The following is a 20,760-nucleotide window of genomic DNA, read 5'->3' as shown; positions in this document are numbered from 1 at the left end:
GCCTCCTGTCTATGTCTCCTGCTTCATGGCACTTTGCCTTAGTGCTCACTTTAGGATGGAACCCAAATTAGTGTTCGATAAGAACATCTTTTTGATACAGTCATGCCGTCAAAAATTCTGATTAGAGATCACGGTCACAAAATCGCCCATATGTAAAATGCTACAGAAATAATGGGATGAAAACATCAAAATGTATTTAATTTATGTCATCCTAACGTGCAGTCATTTGCCTTGAAGAAGTTGCATTTTCCATAAAATACGAAAGAGCAGCACTCTATAGCTTGCATCCGGGCACCATTAATTTGGAGACTTTCTGTCTATAAAAATTCTTCAAAACCCGCCTTCGTGGTGTTCCAGTGTTCCTCGTAGAACCCAGCTGACAGCGCATCAGCGACGGGATGAGAGCAAGCTGTCGCCTCCTCTGCCTCCGCCACCCACACACTCCACAGTCAGGTGTCTGTTCCCTCAGCCGTTTCCCTAGCCAAGGCCTCCTGGTGTAATTAACCCTCTCCTGCCAGCTTTTTGCCCCACTCATTTCATAGTGTTATTTTTCTTCGTTAGGTCCCATCTCAAGTTCTTTTATGAAAGTAAAGAACGGTATAAATAATTTCAAATCTCGATTTATCCTAAAGATGATGGCGAATAGGATTTAATATTTTACTTATCCTATAATACGTAAACTAAATAATCCTTTCGATCAAGAGAGATTGCTTGCTACCAAACAGCTAAGAATACAGTTAACCTTTTACAGGAAATATATCACCCCTGGTTTTACTCATTAGAATAAATTCCAAATCAGAAGTAGGTTTTTAGAAACGAGAAAGTAAAACGCCAAATTGTCTCACGGTGGCAGTTTTTCTGCATATGACAGCAGCGTGGCTTCTTTTGAGAAACTCAAGACAAGTGTGAACGGGGGCCGAGCAGGCCGTGTGTGCAGGCGCCTGTAACAGTGTCCTGTGTCCCCAGGGCGGCCGGGGAGCGCTACCGCAGAGAGATGCTGGCCCACGGCGGGGGCAGGGAGCCCAGCCTCATGGTGCAAGGTAAGCCCAGGGAGCACGGGACTTCCTGGTGGGTTTCCTTCAAGGCTTCGTGAGCTCTGTGTTTGAGCGTTAGCCCTTGAGTTAGGCTTTTACACCATCTCTAATGGCAGCTGTTTCATATTTTCTCCATACATTTTTTTTTTCTTTTAAAAAGATGATGCTTCAGCTATGTACTTTTCTCTGAGCCTCTATTTCATTGTATCCCAAATGACAAATTAATTCGTATTGTATTTCTATTCTAATGTTCATTTCTATTTTATCGAATCTCAAATAACAGATAAATTTTTAGCTACTGTAATTTGTTTAGATGCCGGGATAAAATTTCACACTTCAGCTTTTAAGATGTTACTAACACTCTAAGTGGAAGTGGTTAGGTTTGTCATAAATTTGTAAATTTGTCACAGATTCTCAGAAAATTTACCTTTATATTTTAGTAGATCACAATGTATTTCTTTAGCTGAAAAAAGAAATTCGTTTATTTCTTACTCCTTTATTTCTTTCTCTAAAAGCTTACCTACATATTCGCTATGAATTCCAAGGCATCGGGTTGGACTTTTTACCTGCCAGAAAGTTGGAACCTAATTAATGAATTCTAAGGCATCGCCATGCTTGTTTTCCTATGTAATTTTTTGGGGGGAAGTGGGGTAATTTTAAAATTTAAGTATTTTCACTGAAAATTCAATTTTAAATAGAGGCGGGCCATCATGATTTTTCATAAAATGTTCTCAGAAATATTTCGAGGAAGATACGAATGTTATCTCTCGGGTGCTTTCAGTATATGGACGATTACATAGGCAGCTTATTCCTCTATCTGCTGAACATGGCGTTCGGGAAATAACCCCCAGTTACTTGGGGAGACTCCACGTTCGCCACAGTAGCTGAGTGGGCCTTGAGGGCCCTGGGTGTGACATGCATGTCTTCTCGCCTGATCTGTTCAGTCAGACGCCTGTCACCCTTTTCAGTAGTGCTCCAGGGCCTCCCCTTCAGCCGCTCCTGTAGAAGGGCCGGTGTCTGTCCAGTGCACATCGTGTGCCAGGGGGCGCTATAAGTGCCCAAGGTGAAGTGTTGAAAGACAGCCTCGATGACGAGAGCCCGGCTCTGTGGGACTTGCTTTCCACCAGCCGATCTGGGAAAGTGCGTCCACCCAGGCTCGATCTGCCCTACGCCGGGCAAGCCTGTAAAACAAGTCAGCCGGCCCAGAGACCCGACGGTTTTATGTCGCACAGCCCAGTGGTCCTTTGCCAATATCACTTCTGTCTTCCATCAGTGGATTATGCCCCGGAAGTGACCTCTCAAGAGGAAGAGGGGGTGCTGGTGCCACCTCAGTTTTCCAGTTGACCTTTATTTGCCCCTGCTCTATCTAGTGACTGTTTTAAATGGTTTTTGTGTATGATTGATCTTCTAGCAACCCTATGAGGTGGGCATGATCATTATCCCCATTTTACAGAGAACGAGCAGGTCAGCTCCTGGCCCAAGTCATGGGCAGCGGGCGAGTGGAAGACCCAGGGTTTGAACCTGCGACTAACAGCAGAGACAAAGCTCTTTATCGTCTGTGCTGCTTCACATGTTTGTGGAACAGGACACCTAGTTAAGTTAAGGGTCTGTTACAGACTCAGGTAAACGTGAAATTAATTGGCTCTTAATAGAAAGCAACAGAACATTTGAGTCGTATGCTTTTTAGCTGGTAGTTTTTGGTGCTGTGTCGACAGCCCCCTGTGAGTTGCGATCAAAAGAGACGCTTCAGCGTTGCTTTCTCGTATAAACTTTTTCTTAGGTACATTCTCCCCATAGCTGTGCTTAGTTTATCCATTTTGGGACCAGGGTCTAAATGCTCTCTGCATATAAATATTAGCTTACATGTGGTTCCATCAAAAGAAAAAAAAAATTTGAATCCTTTTCAATGTTTGTCTTTTGGCTGGTATATTTTTCTACTCTGCTTCCAAGAATGTTGTAAAAAAAGAAGAAAAAAAAAAAACCTCTCTAAAAATTCTGTTTTTTATATGAAACATTTCGTGTTAAGAAACTTAATATTTTCCACACTAAAATTCACACACTCATGAGAGAAAAACAAGACCATGGTTCCAACCAGAGATGATAAAGTATTCGGATTCCAGTTAACACCAACAATAGAACGGTTCAGCTTTTAAACTCTCCTATGTTCCTTAATGTTATTCTGTCATATCTCATTAATTCACATGATTTGTTACATGTCAGAGATGAATGGGGGACGTGCAGAGAGGTTATGCCTGTTGTCACTTTATGGGGTTGGATTTGTAAGACAAGACCAGCAGTGGCTTCTCATTTTCTTGTACGCAGCCTGTCCCCCACACAGGAATGTTATAAATGATGACTCATAGTCTTAACACCGGGGTATCCGTAGGAGGGACTGGTGCGATTACTGAGAACTACAGTATAAACGCATAAACGATTGAGTTGGTATTATTCTGTTATGAAAACGTAATTTTTTCTGGGTGCCGTACGTATTTTATTTACTTACTAGGTTAACATGAAGAATTATATTAAGTAGCAAAAGGTAAAGAAGTAGAATGCAGTAGGGCCTCCGCGTGCATGAGTTCTGTGTCTGCGGTTTCCGTTCCCATGGATACGGAAGGCTGACTAAAGGACTTGAGCATCTTCCGTTTGGGTATCTGCGGGGTATCTCCTAGAATCAAGCTCCCGTGGATACAGGATGACTGTACCTACCTTCAAATTTTATACTTCTCTGACCAAACGACAACCTCATTAACCTCCTTACTTATGATTTAAGTTTCAAATTAACTCCCAGCCATTTCTTGAAGTCAGAATACCTATGCATTGAACTTACGCTCTTTGAATGATACATATTCAAATAAATAAACTACGTAATACTGTTCATCTTTGAATAATCGATACTACATAGGTGAACTTTTAGATTACTTATGTTGTTCAGAATGAGTTGTCGATAGCTCTTAGTGCCTCGGTCTCCTCTAGTCCCCACAGATGGATGAGCCTCGTTGTGTCCAGAACCCAGTGTGAGGAAGTCCCGGAGGACACAGCGTTCCTCTGCTTCCTTTCTCCCTGTGGGTTGCCCCACATCCACCAGTTAGAGGCTTCTGCCGGGCAACCATGTTTCTGTGCTAACTCTTAACTTTAGAATATTGAGGGGGCCCACAGGAACAACGTTAAGTTGCAGCAACAGAAGCTTTTCTCAAAGAGTCTGTATTTGTTTACTCTACACTCTAAACAACACCATTTAAAGACAACAAAGTAGTCTTAATGATCGTATACCCTTCCTCAGAGAAGAAAGTGGTCCCGTGGTGCAGTAGAATTGGATTTGCCGTTATTAGGTCTGCTACTTCCCATCCATAAGTTACCTGAGAAAGTCATTTAATCTCCCTGGGGGAGACAAAATGTGATTTGACTTCAAAACACTTCTTTCTAATCTGCTTCTCCTTAGTTCTTTTTTCAGTCCATTTCTGAAGGGATGTGTGTGTGTGTGTGTGTGTGTGTGTGTGTGTGTGAGAGAGAGAGAGAGAGAGAGAATTGATGTGATAGACGCAATAGAAAGAGCATCGAGATTCAAATTACATTTTTATCTAGTTTTCAACACATGTATCGCATATAAAGATATATGTTATAGGCACAATATTTAGTTACTTAATCCCCCACTAAGCACAGTATGGCAATACCTGACCGAAACCAACTTTCTTAATTGCCAAGAATTCTGGGGTGAGGTTGAGTTCTTTGTATTCAGTTGTCAATGTTAAGTTTTCTGCTGTTCGTTCCATACCCCCAACAGCATTTCCTGGTTGATGTTAAGTATCGCCTTTCTAAGTAATAAGAGAACTTAAAGTTTTGGCTTAAAAGAAACCACGATGATATGGTATTTTCACTCATGTTACCATTTGAAAAAAATCTATGCTAGAATATTTGTTAAGTGTGCTGGGGCGAACATGATCCAAAGTTTAGTTTTTGATACGATCATTTCAGAAAGTATATGGTTTTCTAGAAAAATAAATGTACGATATGGTGTGTGAGTAGCAAGGAGGTCATAATTTGTATCCACTAGGAAATAGAGCTGCTTCTTACGACAACACATGAAAGAGTGGAATTCTGTGGCTCTTAGGGATTGAAGCTGTATTATTTCACCACTTTGTGAGTGACGTAAATTACTCAATGCGAGGATACTTATCCTTCTCTGTAGACGACTTTTAGTGTTTTATATTATTTAAAATTCTCGAGTAAATGATCCTTATTGAATTTTTAGGTTCAGATTATACTCATCTTTAAATAACCAGGAAAAAAGCTAACATAATGAAAAATTGCCACGTGCCATGTGCTTTCTGTGATGCTACCTCATTTAATCCCCTATAACATAGTTCTTATTGTCCCATTTTTATCCATAAACTAACTGTGTCCAAGTTCATTCTCTTTTTGTGCTGCCTGTCTTCTCGACTTCAAAGTTGATCTTTAAATTCTGACTTGATAGTGAGTTGGTCTTTAGAACATGGAAGATGCAAGTAACGCGAGCTCAAGGCCTTAATGGCCCCCGAAGCCTGAAGTCACATCCCAACTATTCCTGTTGACACTGGAGAGGCCTGCCTGCCTGCCTGCCATCCGCCGGTCCCCGGTCCTCAACAAAATGATCTTGAATCTGCTTTCACGCGAGCCCCTTTAGACTTTTCTGGCAATGCCATCAACTTAGCTTATGGTCGTTTTTAGCCATGGTGGTTCATTTTTTAGCCATGGTGGTTCATTTTTTAGTCATGGTGGTTCTTAGAGAAAGATTCTCACCACAGCCAAATTAGCGTGGTGCCCAATTAAGTCACGTGTCTCTGCCTTCGCGATATAGTGTTCTTACCCTTCAACCTTTGCACAGAGAATTCCGTGAGGGAAAGGAAAGGTTAACATCCGAGATGTTAGCATTCCAGCGGTTATTCTCAAATACTAAACAGCTTTATTTCTCTGCTTCTTTCCAGAAGAGAAACTCTTGGCTTTATTTTTATATCCCTCTGGCCAAAAGTAGTGAGGAAGTAGAGATACAAAGTAATTATGAAGTTTTTAAAAGGACCCAACATCAGATAAGAATAAAAGAAAGAGATAAATGAGTCGACTCTCAGTGAAACTCCCTCGGTTCGTTTTCGTGTGTGCCAGACTAACTCGTGGAAGCAGAGTCTAGAAGTCCTCAGAGCCTTATCTGAAGCCGATGAAAATCAATAGCTTACGTTTCTGCGGAGCTTTCTGGTTTTCAAAACACATTCAGTTTTGCCATAATTATCCTACCTTGTATTCTATAGCATCTCTTTTAACTTATTGCATATTATTTTTATTCAAGAAACAAACCAGAGAATTGTGGTTTAGATTCCACAAGGTCCTCTCTGGACCCCAAGGAGAGCGATACAATCTATGGTAATAACTACTCTTCTCTTTAAAAACCTCCTTAGTCCTGGTTGCATTCAGCACACCCAGCACCCAGATGTTGGCTTCACAGCATTCTCCATTACAAGGAACCAGAGGTCCTTGGAGAAATGGCTGATTCTAGGGCCAGGCGCGCAGTCTGAGCCCGGAGCGTTGTGCAGGGCCAGGATCAGTGCTCAGAAACATATACACAGTGATGGGGCATGTGTCAAAGGGAGTCAGGTGTCCACTAAAACAGAGTTCCCAATGGCCAAATCTGCAACAGTTTGAGGAACCAAATAAATAAGAAAGTATTGGAATAAAACCAACACAAAGTACAAAATACATATCCACGAGTCCATATTGACACCAGTGATTGAATGAATGAATGAATGAATGAATGAATAAATAAATAAATAAATAAATAAATAAATAAATAAATGGGGAGAATGGACAAATCCCTCATGCAGGAGAATTTCAGATACTTTATGTAGAGACAGAAGAATTTCAGATACTTTATGCAGATACTCGTCCCCAAGGAGGCGGAGCATAACTGCCCACCCCTGGCATGCCAGCTGTGCAGGGTGACAGTCTGGAGGAGCCTAAGGCTATGTGACAAGTGTACGTAGTGTGGGACACTGAGTAGGACCCTAGAAGAGAAAAAGAACGTTAGAAAAAAACTAAGGAAATCCAAGTAAAGTTTGACTTAAGTTCTAATGCTCTGTCAGTGTTGGCTGGGTAGTTGTGACACATAAATATAAGATAATAGAGGAAACTGACTGGCCACGGAGTCTGTGGGAACCGTGTGCTAGCTTCACAGTTTCGGTAAATAGAAAACGTCCCTAAAATTGAAAGTATGAAAACAAAGAAAGCCTCTTGGGTAAGATGTTCAGTAATGGCCCTGCCACTCATGGTTCGCACCCTGCCATGACTCCACTTGCCAGCTGCCCTGCTTCCTGGCAGCCATCCCTGGTGCCACTGTCACCACCCATGAGGAGGGCCCAGAGTGGCACATCGGTGTCCGTGGAAGACGAGCGTCGTGGCACAACAGAGGCCGGAGGTAAACGGGCACCAGGCCGTGCGCAGCCTCGTGGGCCCTGTCACAGGTTTTGGGCGTTTATTCTGGTTTTCTGATTTAAGAAGTGTTTACGAAGCAGGAGCAGCAGGTCCTGGAACTGACTCGGCATGGAAGTGAGTGAGAGGGCGTCAAGGACAACTCCCGAGTTCCTTCTTTCACGGCTGGGGAGTGGGAGGGTGGGCGGTCACGCTCTTGTACCAGGGAGAGCCGTGGGGGCCCATCGGTCAGCGCAGAGGGGTAGTGGCCAGCTGAGCCGAAGTTACAAAGGATGCGGTAGGGACAAGGAAGCAGGAAGTGTGGCCATGGTCCTAAAACCAGTCAGCCGCCGGGCAGAACTCACCCGAGGAAGCACCCAGGTCAGGGAACTCGGGTCCCCTTCAGACTGCCGAAGGGGCCTGCACTGCTGCACTGCGTCAGCCCCAGGCGGCCCGTCTCCCCGAGGAGTTCCTGCCGGGGGACCCCGTGTCACAGGCAGATTCATTCTGGCTGTAGACGGCTCCCACCGACGGGACGACCCAGATATTCAAATTGACGCAAACAGTTTTGTCTGCTCTTAAAGATTAACGTGTGGTTGACGCAGCATCTTCAGGCAGTGAGCACCGATGCTTTTAATTTTTTAATAACCTGATTACTAGCCTAAGAGGCCACATGCGCTTAGCAGGTGGCTTCACCATTGGTGCCATTTGTGCAGTACAGACATGATGGTCGAGGAGCCCTGAGTCCTGTCAGCGGAAGTACAGCTGGCACTTTAAGACAGCTACGTAAGCAGTCTTTGTCCAACACTAGACGTATGCAGGCCGAAAGTGAGCCCTTTTCCTCCCTCCTTCAAAGTTCTCCTAGCCCGGCCGATGATCAAAGTAACAGACAGTTTAACAGGAGGAAATCGAGTTTTTAATACATGCGCACGGGGAGTTCACCTCAGCACGAGTATTCCAAAGGCAGCCAGGCAGCTTTGGGTCTATATGACATTTTGGACAAAGGAGAAGGAAGGAAACGGGGTGTGAGATTTCAGAAGGGAGAATGAGTGATTGACGGGTACTTGAGGAATAGAGGAATGCACATGGCAGGCAGGGTGCTGCTGGGCCACTCAGAAACCGTGGGACACGGGGGATCCAGCTAACGGGCCCCTGCCTGAAGCCTTCCTGTGTCCCACGCCTAACTCAGATCAGGCTGCTGAGGCCGGCATCCTAAGATTTCCTTCCTGGAGTAGGCCTTTCCGTCTGAATCTCTTGGGCAGGAAAAGGGAGGGTCAGAGGTTCTTTTTGAGTCTTGTTTCTTAATAAACAAGTCAAAATCAATTCTCCAAAAAGGCAGCTTCAGAGTGGCAAAACTTTGATTCCCATCACCTGATCGATTTTCCCTAATGTCAGAATGGGTACACAGTAGCTTAAACAGAAGAGGCATTTTACGTTGTTTTGTAGCACTAAAAATTAGTCATTACCTTCAGCTCTGAAACGTCCAGCTACCATTTAATCACGCAACCTGGTTAATCCCGCATCCTGGTTAATCCCGCGATTCTGCCATCGAACAGCAGAGCTGGTGGGGCCGACGCCATGTGAGAACAGTGCACGCACTCGGGTTTTCTTGATTATTCCTAGGTTTATTTTCTAAAAGATGTCTCTTTGCTTTCTATGTATTTCAATCAGCGAGATGAGCATCAACACACGACAGGTTCTGTGTGCTTAGCCCACGTCTGTGTCCCCTGGGTGTGCAGGGGCTCTGCGTGAATCAACGCCAGGACGCACACAAGGGATGCTCATCGTGGCTTAGCAGCGCCCACCCCAGAGAAAATTTTACATGTGTCAGCGACTTATGAGGAAACCTCCTCACACAGACCTCTTAAAGGATAAGATGATTTCCAATGAATAGCAAGCAAACCTGAACTGTTGGGAGTAGATCATTCAGATGGCTTTTGATGGAGTGCTCAAAAGTTGATTAGTGCAGATCATCTTTGATTAATGCAGCTCATCTTCCCCCTGCCCCTTGTTGTCAGACAGGCCTGACCTGTCCACCCCCTTACTCCTTGATAGCACATGTTTACTTCCTGTCATAATGTCACATTTTATTTACTGGTTTACGGTTTACGCTACCCAGTAAAGTAAAATCTGTGTGAGGCCGTACCCCCAGTACCTGTAAGAGGGCTTGATACCTAGGCAGTCCATAAATATTTGTTAAGTGAGCGAATACATAAATCTCAAAATGTACTTAAAAGGTCAAATATTTCTCGATCCATACAAAAGGGATGATTCTTAGAAAGGGAACAGGTATATATTCACCTTGTTCTGAAACGTTTCTGTCACAGAAATCTTTCCAAGTACTTCGTGGGCCCAAACATTCCAGGGAAGCTCTTCTGAAAAGAAAAATATTCTTAGCGACAGTGTTGTTACCGCTGGCCCGGTTCCTGCCTCTTCTCTGCTTTCTTGTCATCGTGTCTGCTCAGTTGTCCAGTTCTCACGTTTGCCTTTGTTCCCCTGCCACTTGCTCCGGCTCCCTCCCCGTCACCGCACCCGCACCCCTGTTTCATGGGCCCCCCGTCCTGTTTCTGATCAAAGAGCTTTCACCATGGTCTTACACTAATGCCATCCACTTGGCACCCTGGGCTGTCTCGTGTTCTTTGTAGAGCTTTTCCTTCCAACTTTACGCGTATTTATTCACACTCCGCGTGACCAGCATTCTACAAGGTATAATAAAATAGATCATCTCTTGTGCTTTATAATTCGTGTAATGCAAGACCAAGTCAAGCTGTTAAATTACTAAAGTTATTTCAGAAACGAACATCAAAGTGGAAAATGCTTTCCCTTCGCTGGGGTCAGAGGTGGTGTCTGCAGCTTGACTTGAGGCATTTAGTAGTAGTGTGCTTTGTTATATAAGGTAAGTCAACTCTTGGGCCTTAATTAAAGCAGGACCAGGTCTAGGCGAAACTCCACTTTGAGCCTCCTCCCTCCAGCATCTCACCCTCTCCCGGGCACCTTATGTGCACTGGCTTCCAGGTCCCTTTACTACATCACCCTCATAGGGTTGAAATGGCTGTCCAGAATACTCTTGTTAAAATACATTATTTTAATATCCTCAGGTCAGTGACTCATAAATAATCTGATAGAATAAAAAAGAAGTATTGTTAGTTGTTGATCACGTTAATTTATTTAAGCTCAGCAAGTATTAATCGAAGACTTTACTGCTGACCAGGCACTTTGGGGACACAAAATAAATAACTAAGAATAATACGCAGGCCCTATATTTATTATGAGGGGTATGGCGCCCTGTGAAGATTACAGAAGGAAGCCCCCTCTCAGAGGCAGAACTACAGAAAGATGCCCGCGTGGGGACTGCAGCCCGCACCAGGACACAGGGCTCCTGAGTTTCAGCCCTTCCTCCTCCGGCCAGCTGCCTTAGAACTCTACACCCTTTGGATGACCAGGTGAGGCAGCCTCGGGGCGAGTTCTTGGGGAAGGTGATGAGCTGAGGGTACGAACCTCAGTAAATAAGGCAGACGCTGGCCCTCAGGAAGGCTCTGTCTGTATGCACCTATTGATGGGCACCGGGTCTTAGATCTGCAGCCTGTGTTAGCTAGATGCCGTTACCGGGTATTTCTGGTCTATTCCTAGAGACAGGTAACGTTCTATAAGCATCACACAAATAGCTACTCAGATGTTCTTTGCTTCTAAGTAGAAACGGGAAGGTCAGACTTTGAACTAAACAGATAGATTAACAGAATCTGAGATGCAAAGAACTAAAGCTAAATATGAGGTCAGAATTTTGAAGATACAGATAAACAGCAGAGAACGTGTGTGCGTATTGTAGGTGAAATGCACTCGTGAAGAGTGGCAGTTTTCTGATTTTCTGAGTAGATCGACTCTGGAACACCAGGAATAGGTCATTCCTGTGGGTTATGGTGTTTTCTTAACACATCAGGCAGATAACTGCATACTGCCGCTCTAGCAACTGGTGAGCATCTTGTGTAAATTTTACAGTGCCAGGCGGTAGAAACCACATGGCATATTGATCTTTCTACCAATAAAAGGAAGTCAGCCTTTACCAGGAAACCATAGATCTTTTCTTCTGCTAAACTCAACCTGGAGGGCTCTGTTATCCTTGGATGTTTTTCCCTATTTTATTTAAATGTTCCAATAACTAAATGCAACCAACGTAATTTTTGCTAGTAAAGATGACGAAAAGCTTCTGGGAAAGTAACTTTTAAGCAGAACTTTAACTTTTAGCCTGTCAACCATGGTACTGCATTTCATACGTGTGTGTGTGTGTGTGTGTGTGTGTGTGTGTGTGTGTGCGCGCGCACGCGCTTGTGTGTGTGTGTTTTAGGCACTTTTCATTTCCGTTCAATGCCTTGGTTCTGCCCGCAGGGCGAGGGAGTATTGATTGTAAAACAGCTGGATGGGAGGGGCAGGTCGGGGACCCCGTCAGACAGGCTGTGCCCACACGGTCACTGGTGCTCAGAGCAGAGCAGCTCTTCTTAAACCCTGGGCGTCAGAAATCCCCGCCTCAGTGATTTCAGATTATCTGTTGTGAACGGCTTGTCAGAAGGAGGTTCGCTATGCCGGGAAGGTCAGGGGACAAGGACATAGGAAAAGAGTGCTTGATGGGGATATGGGCTGTATCTTTAACACACCTAATTGCTAAGTGGTACCCCCAGTTCACACACCGGGAAAGTAGAGCCTAGAGCCACCGAGTAACTCCGCAGCGTCGCAAAGCGGTCACCTGGCGTACTCGGGGTCTGACACCCACGCCCGCTGGTCGTCTGCGAAGCCGTGCGGTGCTCACTGTGCCTGGGGCTCATGCATTCCAGCCGGTGGCTCTCGGAGCTGCAGGCGCTCTTTGCTGTGGGCTTCCGGCGGGCGGCCGTCATCTGGGTCGTTTTCTCTAATAAACAGCGGTAAACGGCCTTTTCCGACTTGCCGGGTTAACGTGTGAGCTCTCTTCCATCGGTGCAGCCACCCAAGGTGCCGTGTCTGGAGTTTGGCTCTGTTTGAGGTGAGAGCCCTTTTCCCAGGCCAATATCCTGTAGTAGACTCATTCCAAGAAACATACCACTGATCCTGTCTTTCGATATGCCCGCATTTGCTACTTTCTAAAAGGAATGTAGAGAGTATTCTTTCATAAAATCTTCAAAAATGGTCCTTGCAGACGGGGTTCTTCACATGTGGCTACAAAGGCGTGCTTTTGGCAGTGGGCTGAAAACAGATTAGAAAAGCAGGTGTCCCTGTCCCCAAAGCTCTCCACAACGCTCTCCACCTAGATCCTTAGCCTCACACCCTGAGGCATCAGGCTTCTATGGGAATAAATGAGGAATGCTCATGATTTCACACTCAGAAACCGATAAAAGGAGAAATAATAATGGTGATAGGAGAGATCCAGAGCAGATGGTAGTCGAAGAAGTGAATTCAGTTGAAGACATTTGCTCACTGACCCTTGTTTGAAATGTTGCCGGTGAGCACAGACAGGAAGATTTCTCTTGGTTTCACCTGATCATCTCCTGCCAGATCGGTTACAAGATACCTTCTAGTGTTTATCTGAGTCTCTTCAACTATCTCTAAAAGAAAGTGTTTCCTTTTGACTGTTATGTAACTTTACTACTTAAAGAAACTAGATTAAGGAATCATCATACCTAAACCAGTTTTCTTTTTTACCTAATAGCTCGTCTTGACATTAAAGTTTTTTTTTTTTTAAATAGAATAATGCCTCCTTAGTCTCAGAATTTATATATCTCAAGTATTTAATAACATTATCAGGTTATTTTTTTACCCTGCCACATAGATTACGCTATGTCAAGTAACACATGTTCGGTTTTTTAATCTCCTTTCTTGCCGTCATACATGTATGTTTAGCTTAATTAAGTTCTGGGGCCAGGAGGATGGCTAAACTCCACATTTTCCCTTAAAGCAGTTTAAACAAAACAGAGCTTTAAAAAAAATTTTTTAAATCTTACGTTACATACTCACCACCTTCATGTTTGCCTTTTTATGCACACGCTTTTTTCACTTCAGGTTAAGAATTTTATTTAAATGCTGCAGTGGCCTTGTCTACCAATTTTCTCAAGGTAAATAACACTTTGTTGGATATTAAGCAAGAAGGCTGATTTCTACTACGTTTAGATTTCTAGAGTTGAAGGGGCAGGAGAGAATCACAGTAGGGGCATCAATGACAATCATGAGAACGGTAACAGTCAGCACTGCTAACACTTTCGATGAGTGCTTTCGATGTGCCAGGTACTGTGCTAAGCGAGGTGCATGTGTCACCCCCATTTGATTCTCTCAACAATCCAAGAGGTGCTGAAGTCACTTAACGCTCGAGGTCACACAGTAGCAAACGGGCTCCCCAACTCGTCTTGTGTGGACTGGTAGGTAATCTCTTAAACCTCTTTTTCGGGTTTCACCAGGCAGCTCTGGCTTTAGAAATAGCCGTGTGCGTCTTCCACTCCATTTTCCCCCTTGCTCTTTTGTAATTTTTGGTGACCGAGTTGCCATGTCGTGAACACGCTAATGCCCGAAGAAAATATCATGGAGTTCACAGAGTGAGGTATCATGGGAACGGGTCCGAAAGGTGGCACATGCTGCTTAGACTCGATCGAGTATCAGTTGCCTTACAGATATGAAAGTGGTTTCGTAGCGAACTAACGACTCGTCGAATGAGAACGCGCGAATGCAGAACAAGTTTTTTCTGCTTTACAACACACACTGGCAGAAACATCTTCTTGCACAGCGTAACCGGATAAATGAGGGACGCGTGCCATGGAATGAGACTCAGGAGCGAGTCTCGGCTGTGGCATTATGACACAGTTTCAACAGCAGAGGTAAACGGCAACCCAGAATAATAGCCGAGTAAATACGATCCCTAATCTTTGGCTTCTTTGGATATTTACTCAGTGTAGCCCCAGAAAGAGCTGAGAGCTTTCTGGAAGAAATAAATGGAAGAGAGCACCTGCGTTCTCAAGGCTGAGACCTCCCTTTTGTAAATGTACTGAATTTCTAAGAGGGTGTGTACATGTTTAATGTGTGGGTGTGTTTGCTTAAGGAAGACATTGAACTTCAAAAGGCAAAATGTTTTGTAACCCAGAAATGTAATTGTAAATGGAATGATTCAATCTGGCGATGAAGTTAAACTCATCTGTAAACAGAGTGCGGGGGGGCGGAGGCTGGGCGGGGGGCGGTTGCTACACTCGGAGGATGAGCTCCCGGAAGTTCAGACACTGCTTCAGTCCAGTCGGGAACCCCAGAGAGAGAGCCTCCAGTCTGAACAGCCGCAGATGTTAACGCGGCCAACAAGAGTTTTTGCAGTTCAAAGGAGGAAAGGAATTTCACTTTCTGGCCGATGGCCTCATTTTCCCAGAAACTGATCGCAGATAGTGGGACTCCACCTTTAGAAAAAGGGGTGGGTGGCCACAGCCTTATGGCAGAGAAACACTTCAAAGCAGGGAAGGTGAGCCATAGAGTTGCCCTAGGCTTGGGAGAGACAGATCTGGAATGAGAGTTCTGATCCCATAAAATTCACTGTAGACTTTTCAAACCGCCAGGCCAGCCTCCTTGTACTCTGACTCTTAATCAGTCTGAGCCGAGTTTGGCACATATAATTATTTCAGCTTAAAAAAAAGAAAAAAAAAAAGAAAGGCCATCAACCATTGTGATGGGTTTTTAGAATCGACAGTGGCGTTGGGAACACGCAGACACCCCTTTCATGCACCCCCAAATCTGTACAGGCGATCTGCCTTCGGGCGTCCCCAGTTATTCTTACGATCGGTGGCAGGGGGCGCGGGCAGCATAGGGAGTTGAACGTCTGGACGAAGCAAAGGCTCCATCTTGGTACTTTTGGTCTCTTTTTTAACAAAAATCATGACAGAGCATAAACGACATAAAATTGACCATTTTCCCCATTCGGAAGGGGACAGTTCAGTGGCATTCACCACTCTGCGTGGTCTCAGTCTCGTGTGACCGCCACCATCATCCGTTTCCAGAACTTTTCTATCATCCCAGTGAACTCTTCTTGATAAACCTTTTATCACAGCTGCTAACAGGTAGAAAAATGAATCGACTTTAATTAATATTCTGTTTCCTTCTTTTTAGTACACGCGTGGTTATCCCACAGAAAGCAGATGGCAAAGAGTGAGGGAAAAGTAGGGCAAGCAATGATTCATTAGCTGGACGGTTGGGATTATGAGTTCGATGCAAATATCCTAAATACTTAATCATAGACCAACGTTTTGGAATTCAGCTCGTGAGAAAAAGAAAAAGGCAAGCCCGTCCCTAAGCAACCTTTTGGTAAATGTGCTTTGGATCTGATTGTTACCGTTTCCAGTTTGGGAGCATTTTCTGTGCGTTAAACGCACCATTTTATTTAATCCTTACAATAATCTAGCAAAGTAGATGGATGACATTATGCCAATTTTTATGAGCTTCAAACTTTACACTTCACTCACATTTCACCTTTATGCAGGCAACCGCTGTGAGAAACGAGGCCGAGGAAGTTGAGTGACTGGTCGGAGGTCCCTTAGCCGGTTGGTTAATCCAGGGGACCACACCCTCGCTCTGACCACCAGGAGGTCGTGCCTTCTTTAGAGGCATCTAAGGTTGTATTTAGAAAAGGAAGAATTTACCTTTCCTCTTTATTCCTCCTTGGCAGCCATTCAAAGGAAAATTTTCTATGCTCCGAAGGGGAGAAATGGACAGAAATGTCAAGTTACAAAATGCTCTGCTGAGCCAGACCGTGCCCCACACAGCCCGAAGCCCTGACCGCACAGCGCCCAAGGCTGGCTGACCATCCTCGGGGTAGCTACCCTGCTGGCCGTCGGAGCTCTGGCTGTTGTCCTCGCCAGGCGTCCCCGGGGCATTTGTCTTTTGGAGCCTAAGGCTCTTCTTGGCTCCACCAGACTGTCCCCTAAGTAAACAACTCCTGTAAGCCTTAAATATAAACCTGACCTTAATTTAAACCAAGTACCATCAGGCTGTCTGAAACGTAAGACTATGGTTGGCTTTTAGTTTTGGTTTTGAGAGGACTGATGAGTTCCTTGTCCCTGGCCATCCTGGACTCTGAACGCCTGGCCAGGCCTGACGTCAGGGCTGCATCCACCAGGACCCCAGCTGCGGAGGGAGCTCCAGGCCTGGAGGTGGCCTCGGGCGTGCACCCTGTCCGTGAGCTCCCACTGCACCTTTTGACACTCAACCAGAGGGTGTTTCCTTCCCTGACTCTACGGGAATGAACGAGTTTCAGGAGCACCCCCAAACGACTGAGCCGATCCCGACAGCTTCCGCCCAGACCTCCCCTCCCTCCCCGCCCGCGCCCCAGCCTGACCGTGAGGCAGTGAGGCAGTGACGGACAACAGTGAGGCAGTTTCCCAGGGGTCCTAGTAATCAAAATAGACTCTACTTCTTTTCTAAAATAAAAATACTGCTGCTGACTTCCGGAGCTTGCCTCCCACGTGGGAGCCCGAGGTCACCGTGTCCCCACGTCAGCGCGCTCTCTGGCTTCCTCGTCCCCTCCACCCAGACTTAAGGCTGTTTGCATGCCAGATCCCCGCGGTTCTTTTCGGTGCTTTTCCAGCCAGCAGTGTCCTCTCTCTCGGGGCTTTGTAATCATGACTTCGGACAGCGTCCCAAACAAACCCTGCGTTTGATTACGAGACTGTTTCCCATTTCGTTTGGAAGACAGATATTTTTCAGTTTAAATAGATCAAAGCATCTTTCTGGCTCAGTGTTTTTCGAGTTCAGCTTACCAGTTGAGAGAAACTTGGTCTCACTTTCCACGGGCATGGTTCCCTCAGGTGTGTGGGGAGCAGGGGTTCCCATACTTCCGGAGCGTCAGACTCACCAGGAGGGCTCAGCACCACAGGGGGTGCCGAGCCCCACCCCCAGTTTCCCATGCATTACGTCTGGGGTGGGAACCGAGACTGTGTATTTCCAGCAGGTTCCCAGGTGATCCCAAGTCGTTGGTTTGGGAACTAGACTTTTAGACTCAACGAGAGCATACATTTTTATAGTGATTTTTGTACATAGCATCTTCGTAATAAATAATACATGATCTCTTTGGCTGCCTTACTTACTTACATTAGCTACTTAGGCACAGATAAAACGAATGAGTGAGTGAATGAATGAATGATTGGATATCAAAAGCCTTGCAAAGACTCTCTGTGTAGTTACTTCAATCCACCCTTCTTCACTTTCTCTAAACTTCGCTCAGACTCAACCACAGTTTCATTCCACTGGGAGCCCCTTCGTTGGCGTTAAGCAGTAGGAAATGTAACTATTCTACTCTTCCAAGGCTTAAAATAATTCGAATGTTTTTAATTGCTCCGATAATCCCCCGTATTCTCAAAATCAAATGCTATAGAGACCATTTCACCCCGGGCACTTAGTAAAAGCCAGAATGAACGTCCGTCCTCGCCAGGTTGGCTTACATAATCGAACTTTCCACCAGTTCTCAGTTGCGTTTTCAAATAATTAATTGTATTAGTCGTACATCTAAGCGGGCACTCAAGAGGTTAAAAGAGTTCGTGCCAAGAGCGTGTCGATACTTGAACAATTCTGTATTACATGTTACAAAATAACAGGGTGTGAGCTTGCAGCTTTATACAAGTATCGAAGTCATCCCGGGGCTGACAGAATTTTTTCTTGGTGAAAGCATAGAAATATGCCTAGTTAGGAGTCCCCGAGACATGTAAGGGCTTCTGTTTGCGAAGGGTTACCGCAGATTCTTGGAGGCCACCCAGAAAGCGTCTTCATGTGCAGAACTCAGCCTCTTTTTTGCTCCCAGTATTTTGCCTAGGAGAGAACCCCGCAGCAACCAAGCGCGCTGAGTCTCAGGCCCTGAGAGGAAGAGGCTCTCGGCGTGGCAGGCATGCCTGTCCCAGTCACGGCTGGGCTGAGCCCTTTCTCCAGGACCGGCCGCCTGCCCTTTCCGGAGGGGCTACGCCCAGCTTCCCCTCTTTCCTCCCCGCAGTTAGACAGTTGCAGAGTTGGGGCTCCTCGTGGGGTGCACTCACTCCGTCATACAGAAACCAAATCGCCCCTAGAGCAACAGGCGCGTGGGTTCCGTCTTCAGGGCAGTGAGCAACAATTAAGCAGCTGGGCCCGTGGAGCCATGGGTGGCATCAGAAAGCTCTCAGGCTTTCTTAGTGGGTTTTTTTTTTTTTTTGATTTTTTTGGTACTTCTCCACACATTTGGTTTTTGTCACATCCAGGATGCTGGTGTTTACACACGGACCTTTTCAGAACATGTATCATTTTACAGAATTCCGGGCCATGAGGCAATGTGTCACAGCGCTCGCAGAGCACGGGCTCCGGAACCAGACTGCCAGGGTTCAGCAAAGGAGCCGTGGCCGCGTGACCTCGCCTCGCTCCAGTTCCTTGTTTATAAGACAGACTCCTCACAGGTGTGTTGTACAGATCGGACGAGTCAGGCCTGTCAGCGCCGCGCCTGGCGCTCAGTAAGTGCTCAACAGGTAGCTGCCATGTCACTCTGCTGTTTGCGCTGACGGCCGCCTTTTCGATCTGCCCTTTCTGGACCAGCCGTCTGCGGGTCAGGTCCCCATGGCCCCGTTTCCTGGTGCTCCCTTTATTTCCAGCTCTGTGTCGACAGTCAGTGGAGAGGATAGCGCGGAGTACGATTTGGAAGCCCTTAGTGCCTCACACATCAATCTTGGAACCCTTTTGATATCATAATTTATTTTTGTCAGGCCTGGAATAATTGCCCCAGTACTTCAAGGTGATGAAACGTGCTCGTTTGAACAGAGCAGTCGAGGTGAAAGTGTTCTGGCTTGTACCGACTTTTATTAGCCCATTTGCCTCTCAGGTAAAATGAGGTGAAAAATAAATTAAACCATCATTCTGTAGCCACTCGTTATGTATTCTCTATCCCCCTGAGCAGGACAGGTAGAGGAAACCCAACCGCTTCCCTTCCTTCCTAAGAACTAATTAATATGCGTGACGTGCCTCCTTAGTGCAGTTTTCCCTTTCTTATGTTGCTGTCGACACTCTTCTCTTTCAAAGTTGCAAAAATTGTCGTTTGTCTCCATTCTTTTGGCAAAATCAGTCCATACATCCCTCCCACCCCGTAATTTAGGTGGTTTCCACAGTGAAATATGTTTGTAAACTCCACCCACTTATGGACTTAGCAGCTCTAGCTTCTTCCCAGGGGCTCCTAAGATGCTGCAAGTCTAGTCATCACCCTTTTAAGACTAACGCTTAAAGACAAAGGGGACGTTTTTGTCAGCTTTTTTAAAAAAAATCAAAGAGTTCTTGGAATTTTTTTTGACTCTACACATGTATAAAAGCTAACTTCAATTTTTCTTATTTGTGGAACTACCTGAAAACGTCCTATTTTTCTTTTAATTCTCTGTAGAAGTTAGTTCATGTCGACACTCGTAAAACATTTAAATCTAATTACAGCGAGGATACCATAACAATATACCAAGCGAGTTCTTGCCCCGGTAACTGCTCTTTATCCCTTTGGGTCCTGATTGCCTCGTTTTTGAAAACCTTCGTCTTCAGCAATCACGTAACATGCGCAATTACCAAACCATTTAGCCCTGACCAGCTTTTATTTAAAAATACCACGAGTGTATATGTTCCTCGCGTCATTGCCACAGTCGCCAGCCTCTGAGATGCAGGAATGATCGAAGACGGGAAACTGGAGAAGGATGCGTATGTGCTAGTTAGCTCTGTCTGCCGAGAAGGACGGAGCAAGGTCATATTTGTATTGGCAGTTTGTCGAGTTGCAATGAACCACTTCAAAGGGACAGGAGGGCCTTGCTTAACTGAGTAGGTTAGCTCTGAATGAGCGGGTTTTACCTCCTGACAATTCTAGTCATTTAATTACGAATAACCAGACATTTAATTATAGAATATTTCACGTACTGAAAGGAATAAAACGGTGTAATAGGTTAAACATTTGATTGAAAGCCATGCTTAAATGTTTTTCCCACAACCGTTTTCTGTATTAAGCCTGGCACATAGGAAATGCCTAAAGCCTGATTTATTCATCAGATTGCATCTAAGCCATCTAACCGACATCTGGGAGATACGATGCGAAATGCACAGCTTCAGCAGTCAGCAGAGACCCAAACGCTTCTATCGTTAGTACAGCGGGACCAGAGGGGAGGCCTTCTTTCATCCACAGAGGTTATTTTACTATAAAAGGAAAGCTGTGTTTTGAACTTTAGTTTTGCAGATAAAGACATAGCAACAAAATCCTCCTCCAGTAGCTGCTCCTTATTTCTCAGGGATTTCCTCGGATGGAGGTATTAGAATTTGAACTCGAATGAGG

The 20,760-nt window shown here is 45.2% G+C and overlaps 1 protein-coding gene across 2 annotated transcripts in view; it reads left to right on the top strand.

Moving 5' to 3' along the window:
* The window catches only part of MIPEP (mitochondrial intermediate peptidase), a 156,718-nt gene that overhangs the window by 130,450 nt on the left and 5,508 nt on the right, over positions 1-20,760 (top strand). The window contains exon 18 of one of the 2 annotated variants that reach the window (XM_039873046.1): positions 967-1,040. The exons of the other annotated variant lie outside the window; for it this stretch is intronic. Coding sequence (XP_039728980.1) covers positions 967-1,040 — 74 coding nt within the window. The remainder of the gene's footprint in view (positions 1-966; positions 1,041-20,760) is intronic. 2 annotated transcript variants of the gene reach the window in all.

This window comes from Pteropus medius, unplaced genomic scaffold (assembly GCF_902729225.1).
Source record: "Pteropus medius unplaced genomic scaffold, Ma_sr-lr_union100, whole genome shotgun sequence".
In the NCBI taxonomy this organism is placed as follows: Eukaryota; Metazoa; Chordata; class Mammalia; order Chiroptera; family Pteropodidae; genus Pteropus; species Pteropus medius.
Note: the sequence above shows the minus strand (reverse complement) of the source record. Positions and strands in the feature narration are given on the sequence as shown.